The sequence below is a fragment of the Andrographis paniculata genome, unplaced genomic scaffold, assembly GCF_009805555.1.
Source record: "Andrographis paniculata isolate CXL003 unplaced genomic scaffold, ASM980555v1 Contig52END, whole genome shotgun sequence".
Taxonomy (NCBI): domain Eukaryota; kingdom Viridiplantae; phylum Streptophyta; class Magnoliopsida; order Lamiales; family Acanthaceae; genus Andrographis; species Andrographis paniculata.
Window position 1 is genome coordinate 6,075,605 of NW_026137587.1, and position 25,170 is coordinate 6,100,774.

Below are 25,170 nucleotides of genomic sequence, written 5' to 3' on the forward strand. Positions count from 1 at the left end.
TATATATTTATTTATTTATTTATATGTTAAGAATGGCTGAGAAAAACATCACAGATTGTATATGTATAGTGTGTTCATTTTACATGTAAAAAGTTTCAGAACAATTTTCTGTGAGATGGGATCGAAGTCTTGCAAAAAATTATGTGATTACATATTTGACGTAGAAAGTATAGTTTCAGCCTATGAAGAAAGCAACCACCATTAACATTTTACTTGGACCTAACATTATGTTTACACCATTAATTTTCACTTATTTGCCAATATATATTTTTAAAAATATAATATCAAAAATATTTTTTCTCTAAAAAAACATCAAATTAAATACTAAATTTTTTAAACTTTAAAAATCCATGTATTCCTTTGATATTTCAATATAATATTTTTTGTTCAATTATATTTTTATAATTAATTTAATTAAAATACTAAAATATCTCAATTAGTCCTATTATTGATTTGTTAAGATCATTTTCAACCCAACTGTGCCATTTTTAATATTATTTTATGGCAATGCTACGATGCAACATTATTTTATATTTTGATTCGACGGTAATATTAATATAATACTATTTTATAAGAGAATATATATAATGAATAATGATATAGTAAAATAATTTAAACCAAATTTTAAATAAACAATAGTGTGTAGAAGAGAGTCATGTTGATAAGAAATTTACGTCCACGATGAATTATATATACTTCTTCTATATGACAAATTTAACTATATATATATATATATATTTTTTTACAGAGAAGTAAGATTAAAATTTTCAGATGGGAAAGTATATAATTTTAATTTAATTAAGAATAAGTTAAAGAAGATATAATGAATTTATTTTTTTTTAATATAAAGTATAAAAAAATTGTGTTAATAATATAAATAAAAATATTTTATGAAATATATAATATTGATTTTTATAAAAAATTAAATGTATTAAAAAAAATGGTAATAGATCTTCAAACTTCAATTATCACCTTATCTGTATTGAATTTATAACTGAGCGATATTAATTAAACTTGGTGTATTCCATAAAATTATTGATATATTTAATGAAGTATTAAAATTATGATATCCATTTTGAAATATGTATGTTTATACAAATAATTTTTTTAATATAAATTTCACTACATATATAATATTAATATATTATTTTTTAAAAATTTAATAATTAAATATAAAATATTAATTTTTATGTTGATTTTCATAACACACGTACAAAACTACTTCGAATTAAGACATTAAACAGACACACTCACAATGAATATAATTGGTATATTATATTGCATCATGGTTTGTGCATGTAATTAATTAATAATATAAGGATTTTGCTGCAACAGTTGCCTAATGTCTCTCGTAGCCACACATATTTATAATAATAATAAAATAATAACATATCTTCCAAAGAATATTCTAAGCACATTCCGATATTAGAAAATATAACGATGACGTGTAACACAACAGGCTGAGCTGGCACTCCACGTTTAGAAAATTATATGACGTGGCAACGCATCATCGTGGTCGGCACATATAAAGTGTGGAAATTCAAACCTTGGCGCGAGTCGGCAGACCCCAAGCACGTGTTCCTATTTGCCCAATCAGAATCCTCCACGTGGACCGGAAACCCATCCTCCACTCTACGTAAGGCTGCCTAGCCTCCTTCTTCGCCTTCAATCGCATCAGGGAATCCTTGATCGAATCGATAGCGCTTCCTTCTACGCAATTTATTGTTCTTCGAATCCGATACAAATTCATTGAATTCATCGTCCGAGGGCTGAGATTGTTATATTTTTCAGCCTTCTCAGCGAAAATTTTCTGCATTTGTTGCTGTAATTCGGTCGGTTGTTATGGATTCCGCCGCCGCCAAGGTTTTGGGGCAGCCGCTGCCGTTTTCATCGACGTGCTACTACGCGGCTGCGCCGTCGTCCAAATCGGCCGTTGCGGTGAGTCGTAGGGCTCCGTCCATCGGAATTCTGTCGTCTGGATTTTGCGACCAAAGCCATATGCAGTATTACAATTCTAAGAATGGTAGATCTTCATTGTCGCCGCCTGCTGCAGCCGACACCGCTGCGGCGGCGGCGGCGATGAGTGGGAAGGAGGCGACGAAGGATAATAAAGCTCCGAAGAAAATGATGAAGAAGAAGAAGCAGTTGAAATTGCTGAAGGAGCTGTCCAGAGATCTATCCACCTTCTCTCAGATAGGATTCGGATTGGACTCCAATGGCGTTTTGGTCGATCAAGTCGAGCGTGATGCGATGAAGGTAATCAAAATCATTCACTATCATCATCTATCGTATTCCATCTGTCTATCATGACTTTCTGTTGCTCCTTCCGATCCTCCCAATTCTCTTGTCTATTCATGAATTTCTGCTGCTTTTGAATTCGATGTCGAATTATTGATTTTCACTGAGTTAATCATCATGAAAGAGTTCCTGCATACCTTCAATTCTTCAGCCTGTAATGTTCTTCATTATTGATATCAATACTCTGCTAAAGTATCCATCCTCCATTGCTTTAAACTGGATTCACTGCAGGAAGCAGCAGATGTTCTAATGGAAATGCTACAGAAGCTGAGAGCACAAGAGAAAGAACTGAAGCGGAAAGCCAAGGAAGAAAAGGCCAGGCTGAAGGCAGCTACTTCCAGGCCATTAATGGACTGTGAAATGTCTTCAGGCTCATCTTCTTCGTCCGAATCTTCCTCCAGCGACGAAGAATGCGGGGAGGTCATCAACATGAAGAACCAAAAACAGGTGGACAAAAGTACCTTACAGCAGCCAAATATGATCGAATCAAAAGCAGCATCTCCTGCCCTGCAACCTGGTTGTTCTTCTCCAGCCATTACCAACCTGCAATCTGCTACTTTCCCGGAGCCGAATCCGAAAATAGAGGTGTGCATGGGAGGGAAGTGCAAGAAATCAGGAGGGGCATTACTGCTGGAGGAGTTTCAGAAGGCTATGGGGATTGAAGGAGCAGTGTCAGGGTGCAAGTGCATGGGCAAGTGCAGGGATGGTCCTAATGTTAAGGTTTTGAACAATGCTCCATCCAATTCCAATTCCAATTCATTGTGTATTGGTGTTGGTATAGAAGATGTGGAAATGATTGTGGCAAATTTCTTGGAGGGGAAAGGTCAGAATCACAGTCACACTCACCTGGGCTTTGCTGCTGTTGCCACTTAGGTAACTGATTTTGGCTCCTGTGCATATTAGTATATTGAGATGCTAAATGTACATATATATATATAGTAGTAGTACAAGAAATTTGGTTGGGTTGGAATTCTGCTTCTGTTGGCTTGGAAATTTGGAATTGACCTGTTTTCTGGTGCAAGAATTTGATTCACAAGTTATGGTTGTTATGTATTTAATGCAATGACATATTAATAGAGCATTGCCATTATTGATTGAGTATGACATACAGGAAACATTCAAGCATTTTAATGCAACTATAGGCAAGAGAGCTCGAGCTCCCTCAATTGTGCGATTCCAGCTTCTGCATTCGGGCTGCATAAAGAATACTTGAATGAGAACCACTGGACGTCGAGTGGGAAATAAACGAAAGGATTACATACATACCGGCCTTCTCCTCTTGCCGCTTCTTAGCAGCTTCAGCTCTCTGCTGTCGAACAATGGCCAAGCGTTCTGGAAATAGAGACAAGTTCGATATTGAGATTGATACCAAAACCTGAACCTAAAGTAAAAGATAGGAATACATTAAGGACATTCGAACCATTACCTAAATCTTTCCTGGCCTGATCAGTCTTGCCTTGTTCTTGCAGCCTCATGAACCTCTCATGAGCCTTCTGCTTTTCTATCACCTCCCTAAGAAGAACAATTCAACCAAAATGATCACCAAAGACAGCAATAAAAACATATGGATCGATAGTTGCAAATTTCAAAGTGAACAAGGAATCAAGGTAAAAGAAATCATTCTAGAGGAAGCACAAACCTTTCCCGCCTTGAAAGTTCAGTTGTTTTCTCTACCTGAAAAACAAAACAGCACAAAACAACGTCAATGATCAGCAATCATCTTCCAACAAGTATTGAGTATGTGGAATAACTTACATCTGCATCGCATGCTTTCAAGTTTTTTTGCTTCATGAAGTTAGGATTCTCTATTTGTATCACGCCTTCAAGGCCTTTTGCCTTCTGTCAATACCATTGATAAAGAGAATGCTTATCTATGTATCCATGCTTTTGAAATTTACCAACTGTGAAATGCTTGATTGCAACATACTTGAGATTCATCCTCAGATTCCGCTTCAGGCTCTTCCCTGGACCTCTCATCTTCTTCTACCTCTGCTTGTTGCTGATCACACAAATTTTACATTCAGAAATAGAAATTACCTAATCAGAGAGACTTGTATCTGCATTAATATACAGATCCCGAATTCTGATCAATAAACAATTGATACAGACACATGAAAATTCAAATTCGAATTCAGAAGCGCAGTTATGTACATTTGTTGTACGGTTTTCTGTATAGCGGCTAGAAAATAGCAACAGCTTCAATTACCTTTTTGAACGTGCGAGGACGAGATGCAGAAGCGCCAATAACTGAATCAAACGTAGAAAAGAGATATCGATAATATACAATTATACTTAACAGATAAAGTTCCGAAACACACGCAGCTAACAATCTCAACAATCGGAGACGCATACTCATCTCTTCTGGAGTGGAGAAATGGCGCCGACCAGTAGGCTTCCCCTTGAACTTCCCCCTTCCCATTATGCTCCCTTCTTCCTTGTGCTAGCCTCTCCTCCTTTCTCCAATCGACACAGACAATATATAACATACATACATACATATATACAAATGGACAATTCCAGATTGAAGAAAGAAGTAGATTCGATCATATTGTTTACTGCTTAGTTTCCGAACCTGATTCCCTTCTTTTTCTCCCACTAACCCTAGCTGAGAATGAATCTCGCGGAGATTGGAGAATATATATATCATTACGTGTCAAAATGCATTGGATAGATACGGTGCGGGTGACTAAAGTTTCCTCCAGTTCCACCAAAAAACGCATTTTATATTCTTTTGCGACACCGCATATAAATTAGTATCACCAAAACGAGATTCAATTTGGGGATTAGGGTTTCCTATCACAATTTTATTTTATTTTTTTTGGATTATTGCTGCAAAGAGAATGCAGCTTACGAACGAACTCGTCAATGTAGGAATTCTCCAGCCCTTCCTTCAACAAAAACTCTCGCCATTTACAATGGTTGGCTCGAATTTCCTTCCCAATTTCAGAGTCGTCAGCCATGGCGATTTGGATCGCCTTCGACACACCTTCTCTCCCGAACGCTCCATCTTCGTCTCCTTTCTCAACCTCCACGCCGACACGCAGATCGCCGCCCATCAATCTGGCATTTATCAGCTGGTCTCCGACGTGTGGCACCAGCACCAGCGCGCATTCACTCACCAGGCCTTCCGATAGGGAATTCCACCCGCAATGCGTCACGAAGCATCCCACCGAAGGATGCGATAGAATCAGCTGTTGCTGGACCCAATATCCATGGACGATTCCTCTTCCGCCGATCCTCTGGAGGAAATTCTCCGGCAAAGCGTCGTGCACGGAGCTTTCCTCCAATGGCGGTTTTAGAGCAGCTAGAAATGGAAATCCGGTGAGCTCAAATCCTCGCAATAATTCCTGGAATTGATCAGTTCTTAGCCTCGCTTCGCTTCCGAATGCGCAAAAGATAACGGATTTTGGTTCGAATTGATCCAGCCATTTCCTCATACCCTCGTCTAGGGTTACTGCCATTGGCGGCTCCGGCAGAACTGGCCCTGCTAGAATTACCGGCTTATTAAATCTCTTCTCCAGATATTCCAAATACGGCCCCTCCATTTCCCTGCACGATCTGAATCCGATCGCATCGCATTCGTCGTTCACCTTAATCATTCCATGCACGTACTTCATATCACTCCCATGCTCCTTCAAATTATTGATCGTATTAACCACATGTGCTTCGCATGTGCGAAGTTTGATCATCGACGGTGGGAACCCAGCCGGCGGATCCCTCAGAGCCTCGACAGATTCATCGCGAAACAGGAAGGCCACTGCGGCAGGGCTTATGCTGCAGTAATGCAGGGACTTGATCCCCAACCGGCTCGATACAGCAGGGAGCCAATGCGCAAAATCGAAGAACACAAAATTTGGACTGAGTTCTAGCATGAGGGATTCGACAGCTGGGCGTGTGAGATCCATGGCATGCCGGAGAAGCGAGTACTTGGAGAAAGGAACGTCGGCGGTGGTCTCAGTCCCGTGGGGGAGGCCATCGACATGGGGAATGAGGATCGGGCAGAATCTGATGAGGTTAGGGTGGCGACTGTGATGGGATATTTTGGACTGTGTTCTTGAAGGAACGATGAAGAAGATTTCATGGCCTCTCTCAGCAAGTTTGTTGGATATGTGAAGGTATGCTGTGAGATGACCCATGGCAAACCATGGGTACATCATGATTTTCAGGCTGTCTTTCTCATCCATGTACTTCACTTCCACAGAAGCCTAAGGTAAAGATATGTTCACTTTCTACTACTATATACATACACATACATATATATATATATATAAATGGGTAGAGAAGAAGTCAAACCTGGTTCTTGATAAAATCTGGGGTCAGTTGTAACAGTCTGAACATAATCTGCGGCTAAATATGCCTATGTTGAGGAAATAGTTATACCCAATCAACTTACTCTTCCAAAAAGAACATTCTTTAATTTGGGCCACAGAAACCCTGTTAGATTATAATTCACTCTATCCAATACATTGAGTTCCAGGTCCACCAAGTGAGTTAAGTCAGAAAGTTAAATCTGTACAGCTGAGAAATATCATGAGATGCAGTAATATGTGCCCCAGTCGACTGATCTCTCGATCATGTTTGGTAGTATTCATCATGGTTGTCGACAAGGTAGTCGTCGTCGCACATTTCGCCTGCACCCACCGGCAGATTAGAAGCAGAATGGTTAGTTCCAGATCCATCCTTTGGAAGATTGCCCTTTCCTCTTCCCTTTCCATTGCGTTGCTTGTTGTTTGGGAACTCGGCAGTAAGTCTACCCATTTTCTTCTGCAGATTAGCTACAGAAGCTTTACTTAATTTACCTTTTGGAGCCTTCTTCCTATCGGCACACTTGACTTCCAATCTATATAGTGCAAACTCGTCGTATTTGTTGAGCTCATACTCGTAGAGGTGCCACTCGAAACTTGTCATTGGCTGGGGATCCATGTAGTAGGATCTCTTCAATCCACCAAACTCATTCATCACTTGTTTTCTTGACTCGTGCCAGCCCCTCCCGACATAATCTGGCAGGGATCGTTGCTTTCTATTTCCACTCTCAAATGCCCGGCGAGGCTTGTCAAAAAACAGCCACTCCCGGATTGTTTCACCATCCACAAGGCTAAGATCGAAGAGCTCTGTTGAATACCACAAAAGCAAATCAGCCATATTCTTTCTTAAAATTACACGAACTGTGGAAATTTGAAAGGAAGATATAACAACTCACCTGGTGCATTCCAAGGAGATTTTGCAGTTGCAGCACCCTCACATTCCGGAATGCCGACATCTTTCCCCTGTGCCTTAGAACTAAGGGCAGAGAAAAGTAAGTTATCTTTCAAGCCAATTCCTCCAGGGCGAACAACTGGAGGTGAGCCGAGGTAACCTTCACTAGGAGCAAGCCCAGAATGATAGGCACTGCAATAGTCATCAGACTTGTGAGACCAGTTCCTTCCAAGTGCAGGCCGCGTACAATCCCAAAGGGCGCATTTTGGCCCTAAAAAAGCAGAAGGTGGAGGAAACACATTCTGCTGATAACCAGAAATCTTATCTGTACTCTCCTCCACAACATATTTAGTGTCATCAATTCCCAAGAAAAATTGCTGCTCAAATTCTTGATGGGAATTAAATGCATTATAATCTAATTGAGTTGCCAAAGCTTTATTATCCATTCCTATGTTCGTGGCTCCCGCAATGGAGCTTTTGCACTGATCAACCAAAGGAAAGTCTTGTTCTTGGAGACCCTTGGAGAGTGGGAAGCGCTGCTATGATTTGAATGTAAAGCAATTATAATAAGCAAACAATCAAGAAACTTAAGAGTACAAAAAATTTCCATTCAAGATCACAAAAATGATTCGATTCCAAACTGAAACGTGCTTCCTAGACTTGAGTTAGCACTCCCAAGAATCCTTGGCAGAATCGAAATTAAATTAAATTTCAGCAAATCTTTAGATAGTTGTTTAAAGCTCACAATGTAGGTGATGGAATTGCATACTGCAATCAACCATAAAATTCTTCTTGTAGAACTTCCACATCAAATTTCCGCTCCGACATTGGAACTAGAAAAGACAGAACAGACCACAAATTTTGCAAGCAATCACCTACCTCCACATAAGTAGATCCATTCACATCCTTTGGGCCATTTGGCTCTGGCTTTGGGGCAGTTAACACACTGGTTGCATCATCTGCCTCTTCACAAAGCTGTAGCAACCTACAAATCTCAGATGAAAACGAGCCCAGGCTCCCTCCCTGTCAATGATTATTTATCCAGTAAAACTCAAGAGGACCAATTCAGCTTGCACATAGAAGTAATATCATGCACTCATAGTTACTTCACTAGATACAAATGAATCAAAATACCAATAGCAACAAGGCAAACAATCCAATCCTTCCATCTTAGTGTTGATTGCATGTCAGGGTTACGAGTGCAATATGTAGGTTAGTCACCATATATATTTTTGTTTAAGAAAATGATCACCTGCTGCAAAGAAGTAGCAGGGGAGGGCTCATTTAGCTCGGCCTTCCATTCTCGAAGCATCTGGTGAACTTGCTCTTCAAGCAGAGCCACATCAACTGTGCGGCTCTCCTTCCTTGCTGACTGTAGATTGCTGAACATGCCTTGCAGATCATCCACACGATTCTTAGCTCTATCCTTGTAATGATGGTGGGATGTTGATATGCCTTCACGGCTATTCGAACCCTTCCTCATCCAAGTAATATCAGAAAAGTCCAATCTTAGCACTCAAGAACAGCTGCCAAAATCAGTCCAAACACAATCAATACCTGTTGAGCAGTATACCTTTTTACACAAATGATCAGGAAATAAAAAACTTCAAACTTAAAACTGAAACAAGATTAAAGCAGCTACTAACCGACTCCACACATCAAAACATTAAAGACATAAAATTGCCACAATTTTGTCATCAAAGTGCAAGACCAAAATTCCACACATGGCACATCAAATAAGAAAAACTTCGCATTTTCTTCAAATGTATATATACACACAACATATAGTATCCAGATTGCGAAATTTGGAAAACATAACAGAAGACCTTAACAATAAATTTATTTTATAATAAAAATAAACGCACTTGTAACCTTAAAATCCGAAGCCAAAACCACTGCTAGGAAAATCCCTTACCACAAACCAGAAACAAATCAAAGTTTATTCAACAAGATTCGCAAAATTGAGAAGAAAAACCACACAAGTGCAACGATCATTGAAGAAAAAAATAAAAATAAAACACTAGGTTAGGAAATTACATGAATCGAACAATAAGTTCAAAATTCTGAAAGCAACTGGACTACAAGCGTCCAAAAGCGAACAAAATTACCGATTTGGACCGAGCGTGGGTCGGTGGAGAGTAGCGATGGAAGAATGAAGCAGCGGTGCTTCGAGTCTGTGAAGAAAACCTTTTCCTCGCGTTGATTATTCTGTGGAAAGAAGCGCACGCGGCAAACGCTTTGAGAAAATGCCTATAGCCTGACCTGAGTGTAGTGAATTTCCATTTTTGCCCTTGATGAATTTTGGATGCTCCAGGAGTTCAATATCCACGTACGAACTCCCACTTCATGAGTGGAGTAGAACTGTAGATTATGGAGGATCTTGGATCCCGGGAGTTTGGAAGATTATTGAGGGTAAGCCAATAGGCTGCCGTACAAAATGAATTTTGTATTTTCGCACATATATTTGTATATTAAAATCTTCAATAAAATATTTTTTTTATATTTAAATATTACAATACCATATTTAATTATTCACTTTCCAATTCAAAAATAGTATCATTAATATAATAATTAAAAAAAAATTATTAGTAAAATTATTAAAAAATCAAATAAAATTATTCATATTTTATATTTATAACTTCAATTCATAATATATATTAGAATCACTACAATAAATATTAAAATAAAAATAAATCAATATAAAAAACTGATAAAATAATAAGATAGAAGGATAATGTTGGAATATCTAAAAAATATCAAAAAAAATATACATAAAAGAAAAATTCACAATATATTTTTATATAGATTCGTTTAAAAATGTTGATGTTGAAATTGAAGAGTTGTGGAAAAAAAATTATTAAAAAAAAAATATATTGATGTTTTCTTGCATATCAAATATTTATACAATATGAATATTTATTGGTAGATTACTTGTAGTATGTACAATTTATTAATACATTGAAAAAAAAGTAAAATTATGTTTTTAGTATTCACTGTCTTGAAAATTATTGCATTGGAATTCCTCTTGTTTCGATAATATTCTTCATTTTTAAAATGATTTTTTTTTTTGGAAATTACATATACATTTAACATTCTTCTTAATTTGTAATTTTAGTATTTTTTATTTTTTTTTAACACTTTTATACTAATAGAGTGATGTCTAATCTCGAAAGTATGCACTTGTAATTTGTAATTTGTAATTTTAGTATTTGACTTATATTGATGATATGACAAATGAATTTTGCTTATTTGAACTCCACAAAATTCATTTTGATCCCAAAGAAAAAAAAAATGTAATCCAGCCCAATCAATGTCCGTAAATCACATTTGTGAGACGGATGTAACGAACAACACCGAAATAATTAGTGGATTAATTACAGAAATAAGAGGGTTAAAAGTGTCATTTTAAATTTCGGAATACTGCAGATTGCCAATTTTGGGATTTAGGAGAATATGTGCAGAGGAAAATGGTGGTGATGGAGATCTCTGGATCAGCGCTTCCCGCCATATTGGGCTCGGTGTTTTTGCTTTATCTCGCTGTATCCAATGCCCTAACATCCGCGATTGATTCGGCGACGCTGCCGTCTTGTTTCCACCGGCGGAATGGAGATGCAATCGAGTGCGAAGTGGAACAGGCGGAGCACGAAATCGCTCGATTAGGTAGGCGTTGTTTATGGTCATTCTTAGCAGGTGCTAAGAATTGATTTGGCGAATTGGTGGTCCTGAGTATCTGTTGTTCGATTATGCAGAATCGATCCTCGATGAAAGAACCAGAGAGGTGGAATCGAAAGGTTGGCATTTCCGTGACTGTGAGAAGAAAATTGAGGCATTGAATGCGCGGATTGAGAGTGAGAAAGCTGCCTTGTCGATATTCGAGCGCGATTACTTGAATGCAAGCCGTAAGCTGAACAATCTCGAGGAAGAGGTACGATTAATGCTTTTAGATTTCTCGTTTATCAGTTTCTGTTCATGTGTTAGGGTTAAGGTCTGAAAACAGTGAATGAATGTTGCAATCCATTTCATTTAAGGTTAAAGTTCTATGGGCTGCCTCTCGGACAAATAACTTCGAAATTCACTCTTTGGAGTACAAAGCTTTGGATGCCGAAAGAAGGTTGAAAGATGCCACTTTACAGGTCACAGAGGTCAGTTCAAATGTTCAATAAGTTCTTTCAAAATTCCATTGTGCATCTTTACTGTATAGCTCCTATAAGAAAAATAGTCTGCATGAAGAAGGATGATTGAGGGTTTTTTTTTTTTTTTTTGTGCTTGTGTTAGTTTATTGGTCATATGATTGAATCATAGGTTTCTAGCTTGTTTATGTATCTGCTGCAGATGGCTGAAATTGTATCAGAACAATGGATTCAAATTCAGCAGCTTGAACAGGCCGTTCATATGGCAGAGGTACTTTTCGAATTCGTGAAAAGAAATGAATGAAATCCGCCAATATAAATACCTTGTATTGAACTTTGTTTTACAGATTCGAACGTCAAAGATTAGAAAAGAGCTTTGGAGAAGATGCCCAGTTGTTAAGGTATTGTTTTCCAACTTGTAAATGTATATATATATATATATATATTTCTTCTGTTTATACCATAACAAACAATGCATGTCTACACTATGTAGTTCTTTATTACACTTTATGAAGATTGTCTCGAAACATTAGAGGGCATTCTATATCCTTACATTCCGGGAGCCTATTCATTGTTGGGCAAGTGCAAGTCAATAGCTTTGCAGTCATTTGCTGCTGGGAAGCGATACCATCATCAGGTATTGTCTCGAAAGATCGAAATGCTTTTTCAGCAATGTTAATTTTCAAAAACAACGATTTCCATCCTTAATCTGCAAAGGCGATAACTTTAGAAGACAGTGTTCTCTTCAATTGTCATATAATATTTTATTATAAGCTCTGATAATATCCTCGGGCATTTTAGTTGCAAGGTTTCATTAAGAATGCAATGAGTAGGAATGAACTTACTGCAGCTCTTGCTCATCAAGAAGTGGTCTTTTTTGTGGTACGTATCTTTCCCTCACCATTGATTATCAAAACTGTATCTGCAAAAACAGGACAAGCTTAACATTCGATTTGCCAATTCAGGCATCAGCTCTGGTTGCTTTTCCAATAATGTCCATATGCATGTTGCTCCTGTCGCAATCTAGCTAGCCAGGGCAGAATGAATTGCCATGGAGATAAAGGTACCAATATAATCCAAATTATATCCGAGGAATCATCCGTGCAGGCCATTTTTAGATCATCTGGGATTCGATGAGGGCAATGTAGGGATCATCAATCACTGGAAAGATTCGTTTATTGCCTACGAGGGAGACAACAAGAATGTTTCCTACGGCAAGTGGTAACATCACACACACTTTGCGCGATAAAGCCCTGCTCTTAGTCGCAGAAATCATATTTGAAATTGTATTCTCTTTCTATTTTTAACAGTCGTAGAAATCATATTTGAAATTGTACTCTCTTTCTATATATGCATCAATGCATGTATATATTACTATGTGTTGTGTGTTATGTATATACTTAGGTTAGTTGGGATGTCCTATTTTAATCATGTGTTATTGGCTGAAAAAATTACTTCACTTTATTTGAAGTTGTCTAGACAACCAATCGGCGACTACTGTGTCAAAACTTACATGAATATAGATATATATATATATATAGGACAATGTTGATTTATATTATATTAACCCAATCCCTATAACGAACCACTTGAATTAAAACTTCAACCAATTTCCAAATGATCATCCATAGTAACTACAATCAGCAACCCCCCAAATAATGCATGCTCATTATGAACCAACAACCAATCAATCATATGCTCTGTCACTCAAACCAAAAACCAAACCCTTTTTAACACATAATCAAGAAAGATCATCCGATCATCAATCAATTACAATCAGATTCAAAAGCCCTTTCAAATTAAAGAAAGCCCTTTTCCCCCAATCACATGCCACACAAACTAACTCCCACTAACAAATCAAACTTCATATAACAACATAATGAATTAATAAAATCACTTACCTTGTAAATAAGGGAATCACTTGAATAAAAATGTACACTTTTGTTCGTTCAAATCCACATTCATTAGCGTCCGCTGTGCAGTCACCACCATTCTAATTGTTAATAAATACAAGTGCCGACAAACCATTGAATGGACTGACCTCCGATGTGGGACAGTCGCCACCCTTTTGTCCATTCTTCATTGCCATTCTCCCAACTCACTCCCCACCCCCCACCCCACCCCACCAAGTCAGTCTCTTGCCTCTGTCACCACTGATCATCCTCGGAAATTCTCTTCATATTTTGATTCTTTTCCTGCTCATGATCATGGAGGTATTGAAATTAATTCCTGTCCATCTTCCAACTCTCATTTGCTAATATATTTGCTATCCCTTTACTAGGCCAATAACGATGACATGATGGCTAATGGATGGCCACTCGGCCTCAGAAGCATGATCTCCAGATTCAGAACGGCGGCAGTGGCGGCGCAGCAGCCGCAACAATTTCGCAGCCTCCGTTCCAGAAGCTTCTCTTCATTCTCATCCTCAAATCTTGACACTGAGGTAAGAATTAAGATCGATCTTGGTTCCACACCAATCTCTCGATTCTGATGGATGAATCCATTCATATTTGCAGTCCACAGCATCTTTCTTTCCAGACCAGAGTGTATCCTTGGGAAAGCTGATTGGAATTAGGCCATTGAAGAAGAAAGTAAGCCTCTGCTGTGATGAAGAACACAGGAAAGTGTCTGATGATAAAGATCAGGACTTTCGACAGGGGCTCTGCGCTCCACTGCTCCACCATGTCATTGGGAAGAAAGGGTCCAGTGGGGGAGACAGCAAAAGACAATAAACTAATAATCATCTCTGGATTTTTGTGTTTTATGCGAATTGTGTTTGCAGTGAATTCTTGAAATTTATTTCTTTGGCTTGCTGTGAATTAGCAATTGTTTGTGAGTTGTAATTGTCATGTGTTCCTCATTGAATAAACGGGAATATATTCTGCATGGGTATTTCGGGAATTTCACACTGTAGTGTGAGTTGCGACTTATGTAAAGTCGCTGGTTTTTTATTAGCGACTTTACCAACGACTTTAGGAATGTAAATAAGGGGGAAAAGGTGAGGAACTAAAACCCAAGCAAAGCCCTACCTTTTCTCGTCGGCGATTTCTCCGTGTGCGCGATTATGGCAGCTGTCGCCGCCAGGTCAGTGGTGCGATCGGCCACCGCGTCGGGACGGAGTGCGGTCTCGAGGTTGTCGTCTGGTGTCAAGCCGAGTGCTATTTCGTCTCCATTTCGTGTTTCTTCTCAAAATTCGCTCTCCGCTCGAATTTTCAGGTTTGGTCTTAACTGGATGCTTGTCGATAGCTGATAAATTTATGAATGTTGTGGATTGATTGTTCGATTTTATATGAGTTAGGTGTCCTGTGGAAATGAGCAGTGTGAGCGGAATGTCGATGATGCCGTACCACACTGCAACCGCTTCTGCGGTGCTCACTTCCATGCTCTCGGTTGCACCTCGCAGTCTTGCTTGGAGTATTGAAGGTAAATGTGCATGTATGTTGTATTAAGTGCGTGGTATGGAATTAGAATACTAGTTTTTGATTAATTAACCTTTTGTAGACTAGAGACACAGCAGTTAAAATTATTTCATTTTTGGAAATATAACACTATAGGGCATCTGGAAAAGAGGTCAGGATCATCCTTTCAAAACATAGGAACTCTGATTAGGTGATATAATTGGATTCATAAAACGGATGGATTAGTGTACCTGTGGCATGTAGAGAAATTATTCGGAATGGCTTCATGCTTATGACTGTAATAGACTAGACTGTGTAGCATTTGGGATAGCTGGCAATGATTAGTAAAATATTGAAGTGATCTTGGATTATCCATCACAATGTACCCCGTAGAGTCTTTTATTTAGTCTTTTCAGCTAGTTGTAAATATTAGTTTTGGATAGACAATCCTGTTAATGGTATTCACTAGATCCAAATGATGATGTAGGATGACTGTTGGATGGTTGGAGCAAAAATTTTTAATTACATGAACACTAGGAAAATTCCTGATACGTAGGGTCATGAAGAGGAACATCAGATATCTCAAATTAGAGGTTGAATTGTCTTTGGATTCCTTGAATGAACATCATATTTCTATATGATTTTCTTTTGTTTGTGATTAGATGTTGAAAATGCATATGGAATTTTCTGAAAGAGCAGAGAATCTTTATATTTATAACTCTTCATAACCATATGACCTTCAAAGCTCGTTTTTTCTTATATTACAATCCATAAAGTTTTCTCACATCAATTACATAGAACATTTATTCCACTTGTTTATATTTTGCACTAAGTATCACCTTGTTTCTAAAAGGGTGATATCACACAATAGATGTTACTATGACTTTTTGACTTGGGCTCTTTTCTTGGTTTAGGATTATGATTACTGCTCACTCAGCTGATTTTCGGCTTGAAGAATTTCCAAACTGTCCCTTTTGCTTAAACTAATCATTAAGCTTATCAATATATAAGCTTGAGACAGTAAATTAGCACTTGGGAACCAATTCACAATGTAGGTTTTTTTTTTTGGTTTGTGTTACTTGTACCGCCATTTCATAAGAAATTTCTTTTTTCCTATATTGTAGATGGATGATTGTAATAATATGTTAAGATGCGGTGCTTTTCTTCGATATTTCCATGGATGTCTGTGGACATATATACTTCTGCTCCGGGAGAGATTTTCTGGTTCGTCATAATTGAAGTTCAGATTGTTAAGCTATTTGTAGATAAACCTCTATAACTGGGTATCTATATATAGCTTTCAATATTTTCACAATGAATTATGATCTCAGATGTTTCTGCCAAACTCTCATTTGCTTGAAAAGTTCTGTATCTCGTGGATATAGATATGTGATATGCAACGTTCACTGTTCAAGACTGAAGGATTCATTTAACTTATGCTTTGTTTGATTTTAAATCAAAGTTTGTGTTGGCATGAGTTATAGTATGTTTTTTCCATCTATCTCAATAAAAAGTGAGAATATCTCTTCTGTGTGGATAGGATGTGATTGTTTAATCCTGGTGTGTTAATTAATGTACCGGGATAAAGTAACATCCTATCCTTTGTAGTGAACATTACTTTAGTTTATATCTGTAATTTGATTATCTTTTTATGTTTTCATCATGGAAAAGAAAGGACACAGTATCATATTTATATACAAATTGGTACTTGTTCTCATGAAATAAAAACTACTAATAGAATAGAAAAAAAACTGTCTTTTTTGTAGACAATCTACCTTATTAGAAAATGGTATTGGAACAGTGAAAATTCGATACAGAAAGTTAGAACAAATGTTATATATGTATTCAATCAACTACGTCAAGTTAATGTATTTACTCCCTTTGTTCATGTATCTAGAAAAATACTTTTAAAATTCAGTTGATATTAGGTATTTGGACGCATCCTTGCAGATTGAATAGAAATTGTCCGAATTTGAATCAACACCTTCAATTCACACAAGGTGTATAATAGTCTATGTAAGTGCAATAATTGCAAATGTGTTTACTTGGTGTTTTGGGCTGTTTGGGCTTATTGTTATTATTATTATTATTTTATTACGGGGTTTATTGTTATTATTATTATTATTATTATTATGAAAAGTAGGAATTATATGTGATTTTTTTTGTTTTTTGTTTTTTTTGTTTTCAGTGAAACTATTATTTCATTATGTATGATGCAAAGTTATTATGTGAGTTGAGTTGCTCAAAAGTTTTGCTAATTAAAACTCAAATTATAGTAATAAATTGATCTTGAGTTTGAAAATATATATAGAAAGTTAAGTAGGTGCAATAAAGAAATAAATTTATATTTTATTATTTAGTATAGTAATAGATAAATGCTGAGTTCGGGCTTGATTTGAATTCAGTTAAATAAAAATGCCAACCTGAATTCGAAAATGAGATCCTTGACTTAAACACCTCGTGGAAATATAACGGGGAAAAAGACATGGGTAGCATTGATTTGAATTATGAAGTAGCAGTGAAGAACAGTAGTAGTAATATTTGTAGATGAATGAGAATGCAGTGAAAGAGTGTGAACCTGTTGTTACATGCATACAGACATGCTAAGTAACTATCGATGAATATATGCTGGAGTGGTGAGATGTGTGTTCGACCCCCACGTTCTTTGATCTTTCTAACACTGATTGACTTCCAATGAGTTATTTGAGAGCATGTTACACACGCACACGCACACTCGTATATGTAAATGTTTGATTGTGTATGTGTGAATGTGTAGTAGCAGCATTATTGTAGGAGTGTGAACATACATAGTCATAGATAGACGACAGAACAGGGGGGTGGGTTGCTGGTGTGATTCATAGGTGGGATGGTGAAGAAGACTGATTGAGTGAGTAATGGTGGGACAACAGACAGATGTGAACCCACCCAAGTGGTGGTGGTTGTTAAGAAATTTCCTTTGAAAATGAAGATCTTGACCCAGTATTGAATATATCTTCCATCTCGTCTCGTGCTGCTCCTTTTCCCAACCATTAATTCAATTGCTTGCTCGCTTGCTATCACTATGGCTATGGCTATGGCTATGTGGTTACATTAACAAGTTGGGGAGATTGATCATGTCAATATATTATATACTTTTTCTTAATTACGAGTTTGGTGTAATGGATGGCTTTTGTAGAAAGTTTATTTGACTCGTGAGAGGGAGCTAAAGCGTTTTTAAAATTGATTTTAAGAGGCTTTTTCTTTTCTTTTCTTTTTCTCTAAAAAAAAATAATAATAAATTGTGAAAGTTCGTATTGTGCTGTGTTGGTTGGCCACAATGGGCGCAGAAGAGATCGAGTTGGGGTCAAGGAGTAAAATAGCGTATTGAAATGTTGGATTGGATGTGGGCGGGGGGTTTCAATCATCATCGCCGTTATTATTATTATTAAATGCATATTTACCAATGTATTTGAATTACTTCTCTAGTATCTAGTTTATAATAAATATTTTATTCATCTAAACAATATAGAATATTAAAAATATTTAATTTTTTTTTTTATACTACACTAAAAATTTATTTTATGTTAAATAATTATCTAAATATAAAATTTTAAATCGAACTTCAAAATTCAATACCTTATGTTTCAAATCAAAATTATTTTAAAAATAGATTTATTTTGATTTCAAATTAAAACAATTACTATATGACTTGTAAGATTTTTAATTTAGGTATATCTTTTTTGTCATTTACATTTAAATACATCTATTTTTATTGGATTATCATATTTTTTTAAGTAAATATATATATTTTGTATTATTTTACTATAAAAGATAAAACTAACAATTGTTATTTGCTTTTACTAAAATTCATGTTCAACTATTTGAGTGCATATTTGAATTATGAATAAAATATTTTATAATTTTAATAAAAAGATAAACAATTGTTTTTCTCGTACACATAATTTGTTTTTTTTTTAAAAAAAATAAACAATTATTCTCTCCGTTCACATAATTTTTCTTTTTTTAAAAAAAATAAATTAATTATACACTTTAATTATATTTTAAATTTTAAATTTTATAAATTTTTTAATTTTAATTAAATTATTTAATTATTTTAATTTTAATTTATAATATTTTTTATTATATAATAATTATTTTTATTAATACACTTTTTATTTACTAATTATTATCATGAAAAAATCAACTACTACTAATAAGTAATTAATTAATCAAAGAGAGCCGTCGGAACTCGGAACCCAGCAATCCGGCGCCCCTACTCGCATATCTGCAGACATGCATATATACATACATGCATACATACGTACAATACTAAAGTCAACATACTGTGTATATATATATATGTGATTGATATGTGAATGATTTGCCCACCAACTCCCAACCCTATCATCATCTTCATCTCCACTCACTTCGCTCTCCTAACTGTCATGACCGCAACGCCGCCGTTCCCGGCCAACCGCCGCCGCCGCCACGTCGTCCATTTCCGGGGTGTCAGGAGGAGGCCCTGGGGACGCTACGTCGCCGAGATTAGGGACCCCGTCAAGAAGATCCGCCTCTGGCTCGGAACCTTCAACACGCCGGAGGCCGCCGCCAGAGCTTACGACGCCGCCGCCCTCGCATTCCGCGGCCACAGGGCCAAAACCAACTTCCCTCCCCCCGTCAACTTCCTCACAACCACCACCCTCCACCCGCCGCCGCCGCCGCAACACTTCTGGGCAGCACAAAAGACCAACAATTACGACGAACCCAAACTCCCTACAACAAAAGGCATCAATCTCGACCTCAACCTCCCTCCACCGGATAACTAATTCTAAACTTGGAATAAATTAGTACCCCACATCATACATACATTCACATTCACATATATTATAATTCAACCACTGTTCTGTTCTTCAAGATAGTCAGTCAATCGAATATTAAAATGGTCCATCCACAGCCATGTAAAGCAGTCAACTCCAAACTTACTCCCAACAACACACACTTCATCAATCCAAGCTCAGCCAAAAAGAGGAATCAAGGCACGCAGAGGTTCGTACCCAAACCAGAACATTGATGGTACCTTATACCGGTACGCCAAAACCTGCAAGAAAGAAGACATATAACCACACTTCTAAATATATATATATTATCATGTAAGAAGGGAAGAATCTTCTCTTAGAGTTTACCAGATTTGGCTGATTAAATTTGGAAGATATCTCCTCCAAAGTCTGGTCTTCATCCAAGACCACCAATTTGCTGAGAGATGGACTCATGACCGATGATTCTTTCTCAAAAATAATGGAAGGTTTCACATTAGGGACATCGCGAATCATCAGCATCTCCATCAGGGAGGCGTCCGGCATGGATGACTTGAACGAAATGAACTGCAAGAAACGTTTGTTTTCAACCAGGATCCATACATAACATAAGTCAGTGTGAGAATTTTTGATTCAGGATGAACTAACTTCCTACCTTGCAGACATCTTTCACCTTTGCTGTTCTGCTGCAATGCAGATACGGCCGTCTAATTTTCCGAAGCGACTGCCCGTTCAACGGCACCACCACAACGTCGATCTCCGGCTGTGTAAGAAAACAACATGACCAATCCATCCATTGATTCCTCCAGGAGGATTATGTGTGTCAAGAATTCAGCATTGCAGTGAATTATAATAATGATGATGAATACCTCAGGCCTATTACGTGCTTTCTGCATCCGATCGCAGAGGTCTCGCTGGTCAAAAATCCGGCAATGCTTGCTGCAGTCACGCCATTCGCGGCCAGGTCGCCGGTTTTTCTTTCGCAGGCCTAATCGTCCCCAGAACAGAATTTTTTGGGTTCTGATGGGCTGTATAGATGGCGGATTGGATTGCTCTTGACCCCTTTTCGAGCTGCCTTCGTCAGCCTTGCGCCTTCTTTTGTATTTCTTGGCTCGGCGGCGGCCTTCATCATCTGATGACTCTTCTATTGCAGCGTCCTCTGCATCTGATTCGTCGCGTTCAGGGCGACGGGTGTTTCTTCCACGCCTTGTGGTTCGATTGTTGGCGGGACTTCTTGGAGATGAAGTCGATGCTCCCTTTGTTGTCGCCTTCTTCTTCCCTACAGCTTCTGACTGGCGGCGAAAAGTCTCTGCAATGGAAGCTTGGATCTGCCATGAAACATAAATTATTTATCAGTTTATGTAAAACAAGAAGCTGCGTATGATCATTGTTCATTCCTCTTTAACATTAAGATCATTGACCTGAGTATTGAGATCCTCCTCCTCTTCATCCAACGCAAGTTCCTGCAATGACGATATAGATCGATGATGATGATGATTATGAAGCGAAACAAAGAAACATTAGAGGAGGCATTCGTTATGTATATTGATTGGAAATTGTTACCTCTTCCTCGAATTTGTCAATGTCAGGGTACAATACAGCAATAAGGGCATCAAAATTTGGATCGTCCCTCAGAGAACGGCGGCTGGCACAGTGAGTGCGACAAGCCGGACATTCGTTGTTCCTTGGTGGAGATCAGCAATCAGTACCAGTAGCATCACATAAATAACAGAGAAATTGAAGATGCATACCCGAGTCGCATTGCTTTATCGATGCACGCCCTACAGAAGCGATGTAGACACTCCATTACTGTTCTTGTCTTCCTAATGATCCCTGTCCATATATACAAGTACATAAACAGGTTAAATAGTGCATCCACGAAAGAGAAGAAGCTCAAGTTCAAGATATAACGAAGATCAGAGCTTTCATCGCAGAGCATTGTTTATCTGCTTAAACTAAATCACAGACAGAAATGCATACCCAAACATATTGGACATTGAAACTCCTTCCGAATTTCAGCCAAGTTCACTTCAACATACCTGAAATTTAACACCAAAAATTTCAGTGTTTTCAATGTCTCTGTTACTAACAATACACAGATATGCTGATCACCAATGAAATAGATAATATTTTTCTAAAACTGTATAAACCAGTGGTCACCATTCACAAAGATTATACCATAAAAGGAAGCTAAAACCATTAGTACCCAAGACAAGGTGAATTGACAACATTGACATGGAAACAAGCACTCAATATATATACATATACCATTAATCATCCCCCTGAAACTCAACTCAAGACATATTAGATTGCTCGGGCAAAAACAGAAACATTGTAGTATTATACCAAGCACAGCTCCCAAGTTAGCCCAAATATAGATCTCATGGCGTTGAATTTACCTCATCTTTATCATGCATAAAACACCATGCAACGAGCACGCCACCGATAGGAAAAAATCACCGACACCACAAAGATGAAGTAAAATAAATAACTAATTTCCTGGCTTCATCAATCAGTCAATGAACACTTTCCTTCAGTAGAAAATCTATTCTCAGAAAGACAAAAGAGAAACCTCAACAGATATCAAGCAAATGGTAAGCAGATCTGAAGCTACAACCCTCCGTTTTTACCGATCAAATCATTTCGAAACTCACAGAGACAATCATCACGATCAAATTATATGAACTCGGCCACGTACCCTTACGTGTGTGTGTGTGAATTTCTAAAACTACGAAGAAAGAGATACGAATACTGTACTCATTTTGCTCTTCCTCTTCCTCTTCAGAAGAAGAACTCTCATCGGAATCTGCAAATCAAAATCCAGAAAAACAAACAAGGAATAACCAGATTAGAGTTAAACCGAAAAACAACACACACCGAACTCGAATCTCTATCGCAACGATCGAGCAGAGTGCATGTTCGCCGACGTGAGGATAAACGCACATACCTCCGACATCTTCGACCTGCTCCGGGATAGAATTCTCGCTTCCTTGGGGCGATTCATCGTCTTTTTCGCGATCCTCCGGCGATGGCGATGCCGATGGCGAAGGCGGCGGCGGAGTTGTTGTGCGTTCGTGGCGACGCTTTTGAGGAGGCATTTTTGCTCACGGAGGTGCGGCGGAACTTCGAAGCGGTGGCGAGGCGTCGCCGACACTCTAGAGAGAAAATCGAGCGTAGATTCGCTCTGGTTCTTTGTTGAAACGAAAATGGTATGAATTGTATGCCTCCTTCTCTCTCTCTCTCTATGTATCTTAGTGTGAAAATTTGGGGTCCCTTTCCCTACGGTTCTCTTCTCTCCTGTTCCTACAATTCCTTCGTGCTGCCAAACCCCAAACTAACGACTTTTCATGAAACAATTTGCGCTTTTGGTATTCCACCCCAAAAAAAATAAAATAAAGAAAACCCTAGAAACACACATTTACACGTACATTAAATTTCAAAAATCTAATGCTGAGTTGTTTCGATAATATCGAAGTAGATATTATTGTAATATAATCTCGAATTTAAAATGTTCGGCCCAAAATAATTTCGAACTAACGGTTTGCACCAGAGTCTTCTAGAACGGCCTACTTAAATTTAACGATACTCGTTTTTAACAGGCCGCGGCCCAATCTTTGAAAAAATTAAATTTGCACCTTTAAAGTTTAAAATTTTAATTAGGAGTATGAATTTTGGAATAATTTTAAGAGTTGTGTTTGAATTTAAGAATTCTATAAATTAATTGGAGAACATGCATGCATGCATGAATAGTGAGTATGTTCCCATGCAAAAATGATAAGTGACAAATATAATACACACGCAAATTATATTTAATTTCTGCTCCCTCTAAAAGTTAATTCTCTGCACATGTTTAATTGTTGTAATAAGTGTTAATTGCGTGATGAATGTATATATATATATATATATATATTGCCAATTAAATTGTGTAATTGTGCATGGGACTAGATTTATTAAATATATATATATATATAGTTAATTACTGCATGCATGCAGCTAGGATTCAACTTGTCCAGGTGGACCGGCCCAGCCCGATTTAGCTCGGATTTAATAAAAAACGGGTCTGTTTCTTCATATTAAATTTGAAAAAAATTTAGTTTGAATTTGATATTAAAATAATATTGATGTGATATTTTATAAAAAAAAAAATAAAGTGCATTTTTTTTTGGAAAAATGCTTTGGAAAAATTTAATTAAAAAGGAAACAGTGTTATTCTTAAGTTTGTTTACTTGGGATTTGGTTATATGTTTTGGTTTTAACTTTTGATTTATATATATATATATATATATATAGTTGTAACTTGTAAGAATTGTAAAAAATGGATAGGGAAAAAAGATTGAAAAAAAATTCTAGGTAAGAAATTTAGTATTCCATTATACCTTTTTTGCCGCCTCAAAATAATTGCGTATTTTATTTATGTTAATATCACATTTATTTATTTTAAAATATAATTTAAATAAAAATCAATTTAATTACTACAATATATAATAATAATTAAAGAAATATATAGCTTTAAAAAAATGTTGATATAGAGGATTCTTTAGCTTGAAGAATCCACATAAAATACCATATGCAATATATATATATATATATGTATATATTAATACAATACATATTAATAATCTATATAATATATGATGTTGATGTATTTTTATGTGCTTTCTAATACTTTCTCTGTTCAAATTCTATTATTCTAAAATATATTTATAATTGTACGGTAGAAATTAAAAGTAATAAATGAACGAATGGTCAAAATGAAAATTTTGTGTTTAAAAATAAATAGGACAATAATTGTTGGACGTCCCAAATAAAAAAATAAGACATTAATTCGTTGACGGAGGGAGTAGATTTTAATATGTTAGATGGATTAATCAGAATGGTGCTAATTATGCTCGTTCATCATCCTAACCAATTTTCATATACAAATATATCAATCGGTGTATTATTTATTTATTTATTTTACTAATTAATCTTTTCATATCTTTTATTTTTTATTTTTTTCGTAAAATATTATAAATAAGATCAAATTTATTCAATTAAAAGCACGATTACTATTTTGTGTAATGTATTAGGGTCAAATTAGCAGCTGTAATAAGATATGAAAAGATACGTCAAATTGATTGTAAAATTATTGGGACGGTATCATATATGCATCGGTGTCGTCCACACACTTTTCGTAATTCCTTATAATTAATTATTATTTAATGACAGCATCAATATTAATTATTGTGATTAAATATTAAAAGAACACCAACACTCCCACGACGTGGTAATAAATTAGTGTTTTTTTAAAAAAATAAAATAAAATAAAATAAAAACAGTGAGTCCATTATAAATAGCTCAAACAATCCATCCCAT

General features: G+C 36.8%; 9 protein-coding genes and 1 long non-coding RNA gene across 19 annotated transcripts; 5 read left to right on the forward strand and 5 right to left on the reverse strand.

Moving 5' to 3' along the window:
• The first annotated feature begins 1,842 nt into the window (after positions 1–1,842).
• On the forward strand, positions 1,843–4,170 carry LOC127254093 (diacylglycerol O-acyltransferase 3). 2 transcript variants are annotated; one of them, XM_051278985.1, is made up of 3 exons: positions 1,843–2,256; positions 2,530–3,171; positions 3,410–4,170. In XM_051278985.1, the coding sequence occupies exons 1-2, from the start codon at positions 1,843–1,845 to the stop codon at positions 3,169–3,171; spliced, it is 1,056 nt and encodes a 351-aa protein (XP_051134942.1). In that variant the 3' UTR covers positions 3,410–4,170. The 2 variants fall into 2 exon arrangements, with proteins under 2 accessions (XP_051134942.1, XP_051134941.1); XM_051278984.1 differs by lacking the exon at positions 3,410–4,170 and having other exon boundaries at positions 2,530–3,347.
• Positions 3,367–4,865, reverse strand: LOC127254094 (uncharacterized). Of its 3 annotated transcripts, XM_051278988.1 has the most exons (8): positions 4,651–4,861; positions 4,505–4,545; positions 4,226–4,297; positions 4,054–4,137; positions 3,938–3,972; positions 3,725–3,810; positions 3,565–3,630; positions 3,367–3,492 (listed from the first exon to the last, which is right to left on the reverse strand). In XM_051278988.1, the coding sequence occupies exons 1-8, from the start codon at positions 4,715–4,717 to the stop codon at positions 3,461–3,463; spliced, it is 483 nt and encodes a 160-aa protein (XP_051134945.1). In that variant the 5' UTR covers positions 4,718–4,861; the 3' UTR covers positions 3,367–3,460. The 3 variants fall into 3 exon arrangements, with proteins under 3 accessions (XP_051134945.1, XP_051134944.1, XP_051134943.1); XM_051278987.1 differs by having other exon boundaries at positions 3,565–3,810; positions 4,651–4,865; XM_051278986.1 differs by having other exon boundaries at positions 3,367–3,630; positions 4,651–4,864.
• Positions 4,866–4,988: 123 nt separating this feature from the next.
• LOC127254092 (cyanidin 3-O-galactoside 2''-O-xylosyltransferase FGGT1-like) lies at positions 4,989–6,677 on the reverse strand. The gene is made up of 2 exons (XM_051278983.1): positions 6,592–6,677; positions 4,989–6,503 (listed from the first exon to the last, which is right to left on the reverse strand). Exons 1-2 carry the CDS (start codon positions 6,634–6,636, stop codon positions 5,103–5,105), a joined length of 1,446 nt encoding a protein of 481 aa, XP_051134940.1. The 5' UTR covers positions 6,637–6,677; the 3' UTR covers positions 4,989–5,102.
• On the reverse strand, positions 6,673–9,713 carry LOC127254091 (transcription factor VOZ1-like). 6 transcript variants are annotated; one of them, XM_051278978.1, is made up of 5 exons: positions 9,603–9,713; positions 8,747–9,020; positions 8,374–8,517; positions 7,499–8,033; positions 6,673–7,409 (listed from the first exon to the last, which is right to left on the reverse strand). In XM_051278978.1, exons 2-5 carry the CDS (start codon positions 8,975–8,977, stop codon positions 6,871–6,873), a joined length of 1,449 nt encoding a protein of 482 aa, XP_051134935.1. In that variant the 5' UTR covers positions 8,978–9,020; positions 9,603–9,713; the 3' UTR covers positions 6,673–6,870. The 6 variants fall into 6 exon arrangements, with proteins under 6 accessions (XP_051134935.1, XP_051134937.1, XP_051134936.1 ...); XM_051278980.1 differs by having other exon boundaries at positions 8,747–9,051; positions 9,603–9,702; XM_051278979.1 differs by lacking the exon at positions 9,603–9,713 and adding an exon at positions 9,410–9,514.
• A 1,196-nt stretch (positions 9,714–10,909) lies between these two features.
• Positions 10,910–12,975, forward strand: LOC127254838 (uncharacterized). Its single transcript, XM_051280148.1, has 8 exons — positions 10,910–11,154; positions 11,244–11,419; positions 11,523–11,636; positions 11,827–11,895; positions 11,972–12,025; positions 12,118–12,261; positions 12,426–12,506; positions 12,590–12,975. The coding sequence occupies exons 1-8, from the start codon at positions 10,962–10,964 to the stop codon at positions 12,653–12,655; spliced, it is 897 nt and encodes a 298-aa protein (XP_051136105.1). The 5' UTR covers positions 10,910–10,961; the 3' UTR covers positions 12,656–12,975.
• Positions 12,187–13,743, reverse strand: LOC127254841 (uncharacterized). Its single transcript, XR_007839514.1, has 3 exons — positions 13,526–13,743; positions 12,470–12,546; positions 12,187–12,333 (listed from the first exon to the last, which is right to left on the reverse strand). It is a non-coding gene; the product is annotated as an uncharacterized LOC127254841 (long non-coding RNA).
• Positions 13,736–14,516, forward strand: LOC127254839 (uncharacterized). Its single transcript, XM_051280149.1, has 3 exons — positions 13,736–13,837; positions 13,906–14,067; positions 14,141–14,516. The coding sequence occupies exons 1-3, from the start codon at positions 13,826–13,828 to the stop codon at positions 14,354–14,356; spliced, it is 390 nt and encodes a 129-aa protein (XP_051136106.1). The 5' UTR covers positions 13,736–13,825; the 3' UTR covers positions 14,357–14,516.
• A 94-nt stretch (positions 14,517–14,610) lies between these two features.
• Positions 14,611–16,507, forward strand: LOC127254840 (protein NUCLEAR FUSION DEFECTIVE 6, mitochondrial-like). Of its 2 annotated transcripts, none has more exons than XM_051280151.1 (3): positions 14,611–14,840; positions 14,923–15,047; positions 16,147–16,507. In XM_051280151.1, the coding sequence occupies exons 1-3, from the start codon at positions 14,689–14,691 to the stop codon at positions 16,152–16,154; spliced, it is 285 nt and encodes a 94-aa protein (XP_051136108.1). In that variant the 5' UTR covers positions 14,611–14,688; the 3' UTR covers positions 16,155–16,507. The 2 variants fall into 2 exon arrangements, with proteins under 2 accessions (XP_051136108.1, XP_051136107.1); XM_051280150.1 differs by lacking the exon at positions 16,147–16,507 and adding an exon at positions 15,937–16,129 and having other exon boundaries at positions 14,612–14,840.
• Positions 16,508–19,446: 2,939 nt separating this feature from the next.
• LOC127254433 (ethylene-responsive transcription factor 9-like) lies at positions 19,447–19,827 on the forward strand. Its single transcript, XM_051279524.1, has one exon. The coding sequence runs from the start codon at positions 19,447–19,449 to the stop codon at positions 19,825–19,827; it is 381 nt and encodes a 126-aa protein (XP_051135481.1).
• A 148-nt stretch (positions 19,828–19,975) lies between these two features.
• LOC127254434 (putative E3 ubiquitin-protein ligase RING1a) lies at positions 19,976–23,066 on the reverse strand. The gene is made up of 10 exons (XM_051279526.1): positions 22,763–23,066; positions 22,573–22,621; positions 21,796–21,854; positions 21,567–21,648; positions 21,379–21,499; positions 21,237–21,278; positions 20,685–21,143; positions 20,471–20,578; positions 20,185–20,382; positions 19,976–20,099 (listed from the first exon to the last, which is right to left on the reverse strand). The coding sequence occupies exons 1-10, from the start codon at positions 22,911–22,913 to the stop codon at positions 20,016–20,018; spliced, it is 1,353 nt and encodes a 450-aa protein (XP_051135483.1). The 5' UTR covers positions 22,914–23,066; the 3' UTR covers positions 19,976–20,015.
• Between the last annotated feature and the right edge of the window lie 2,104 nt (positions 23,067–25,170).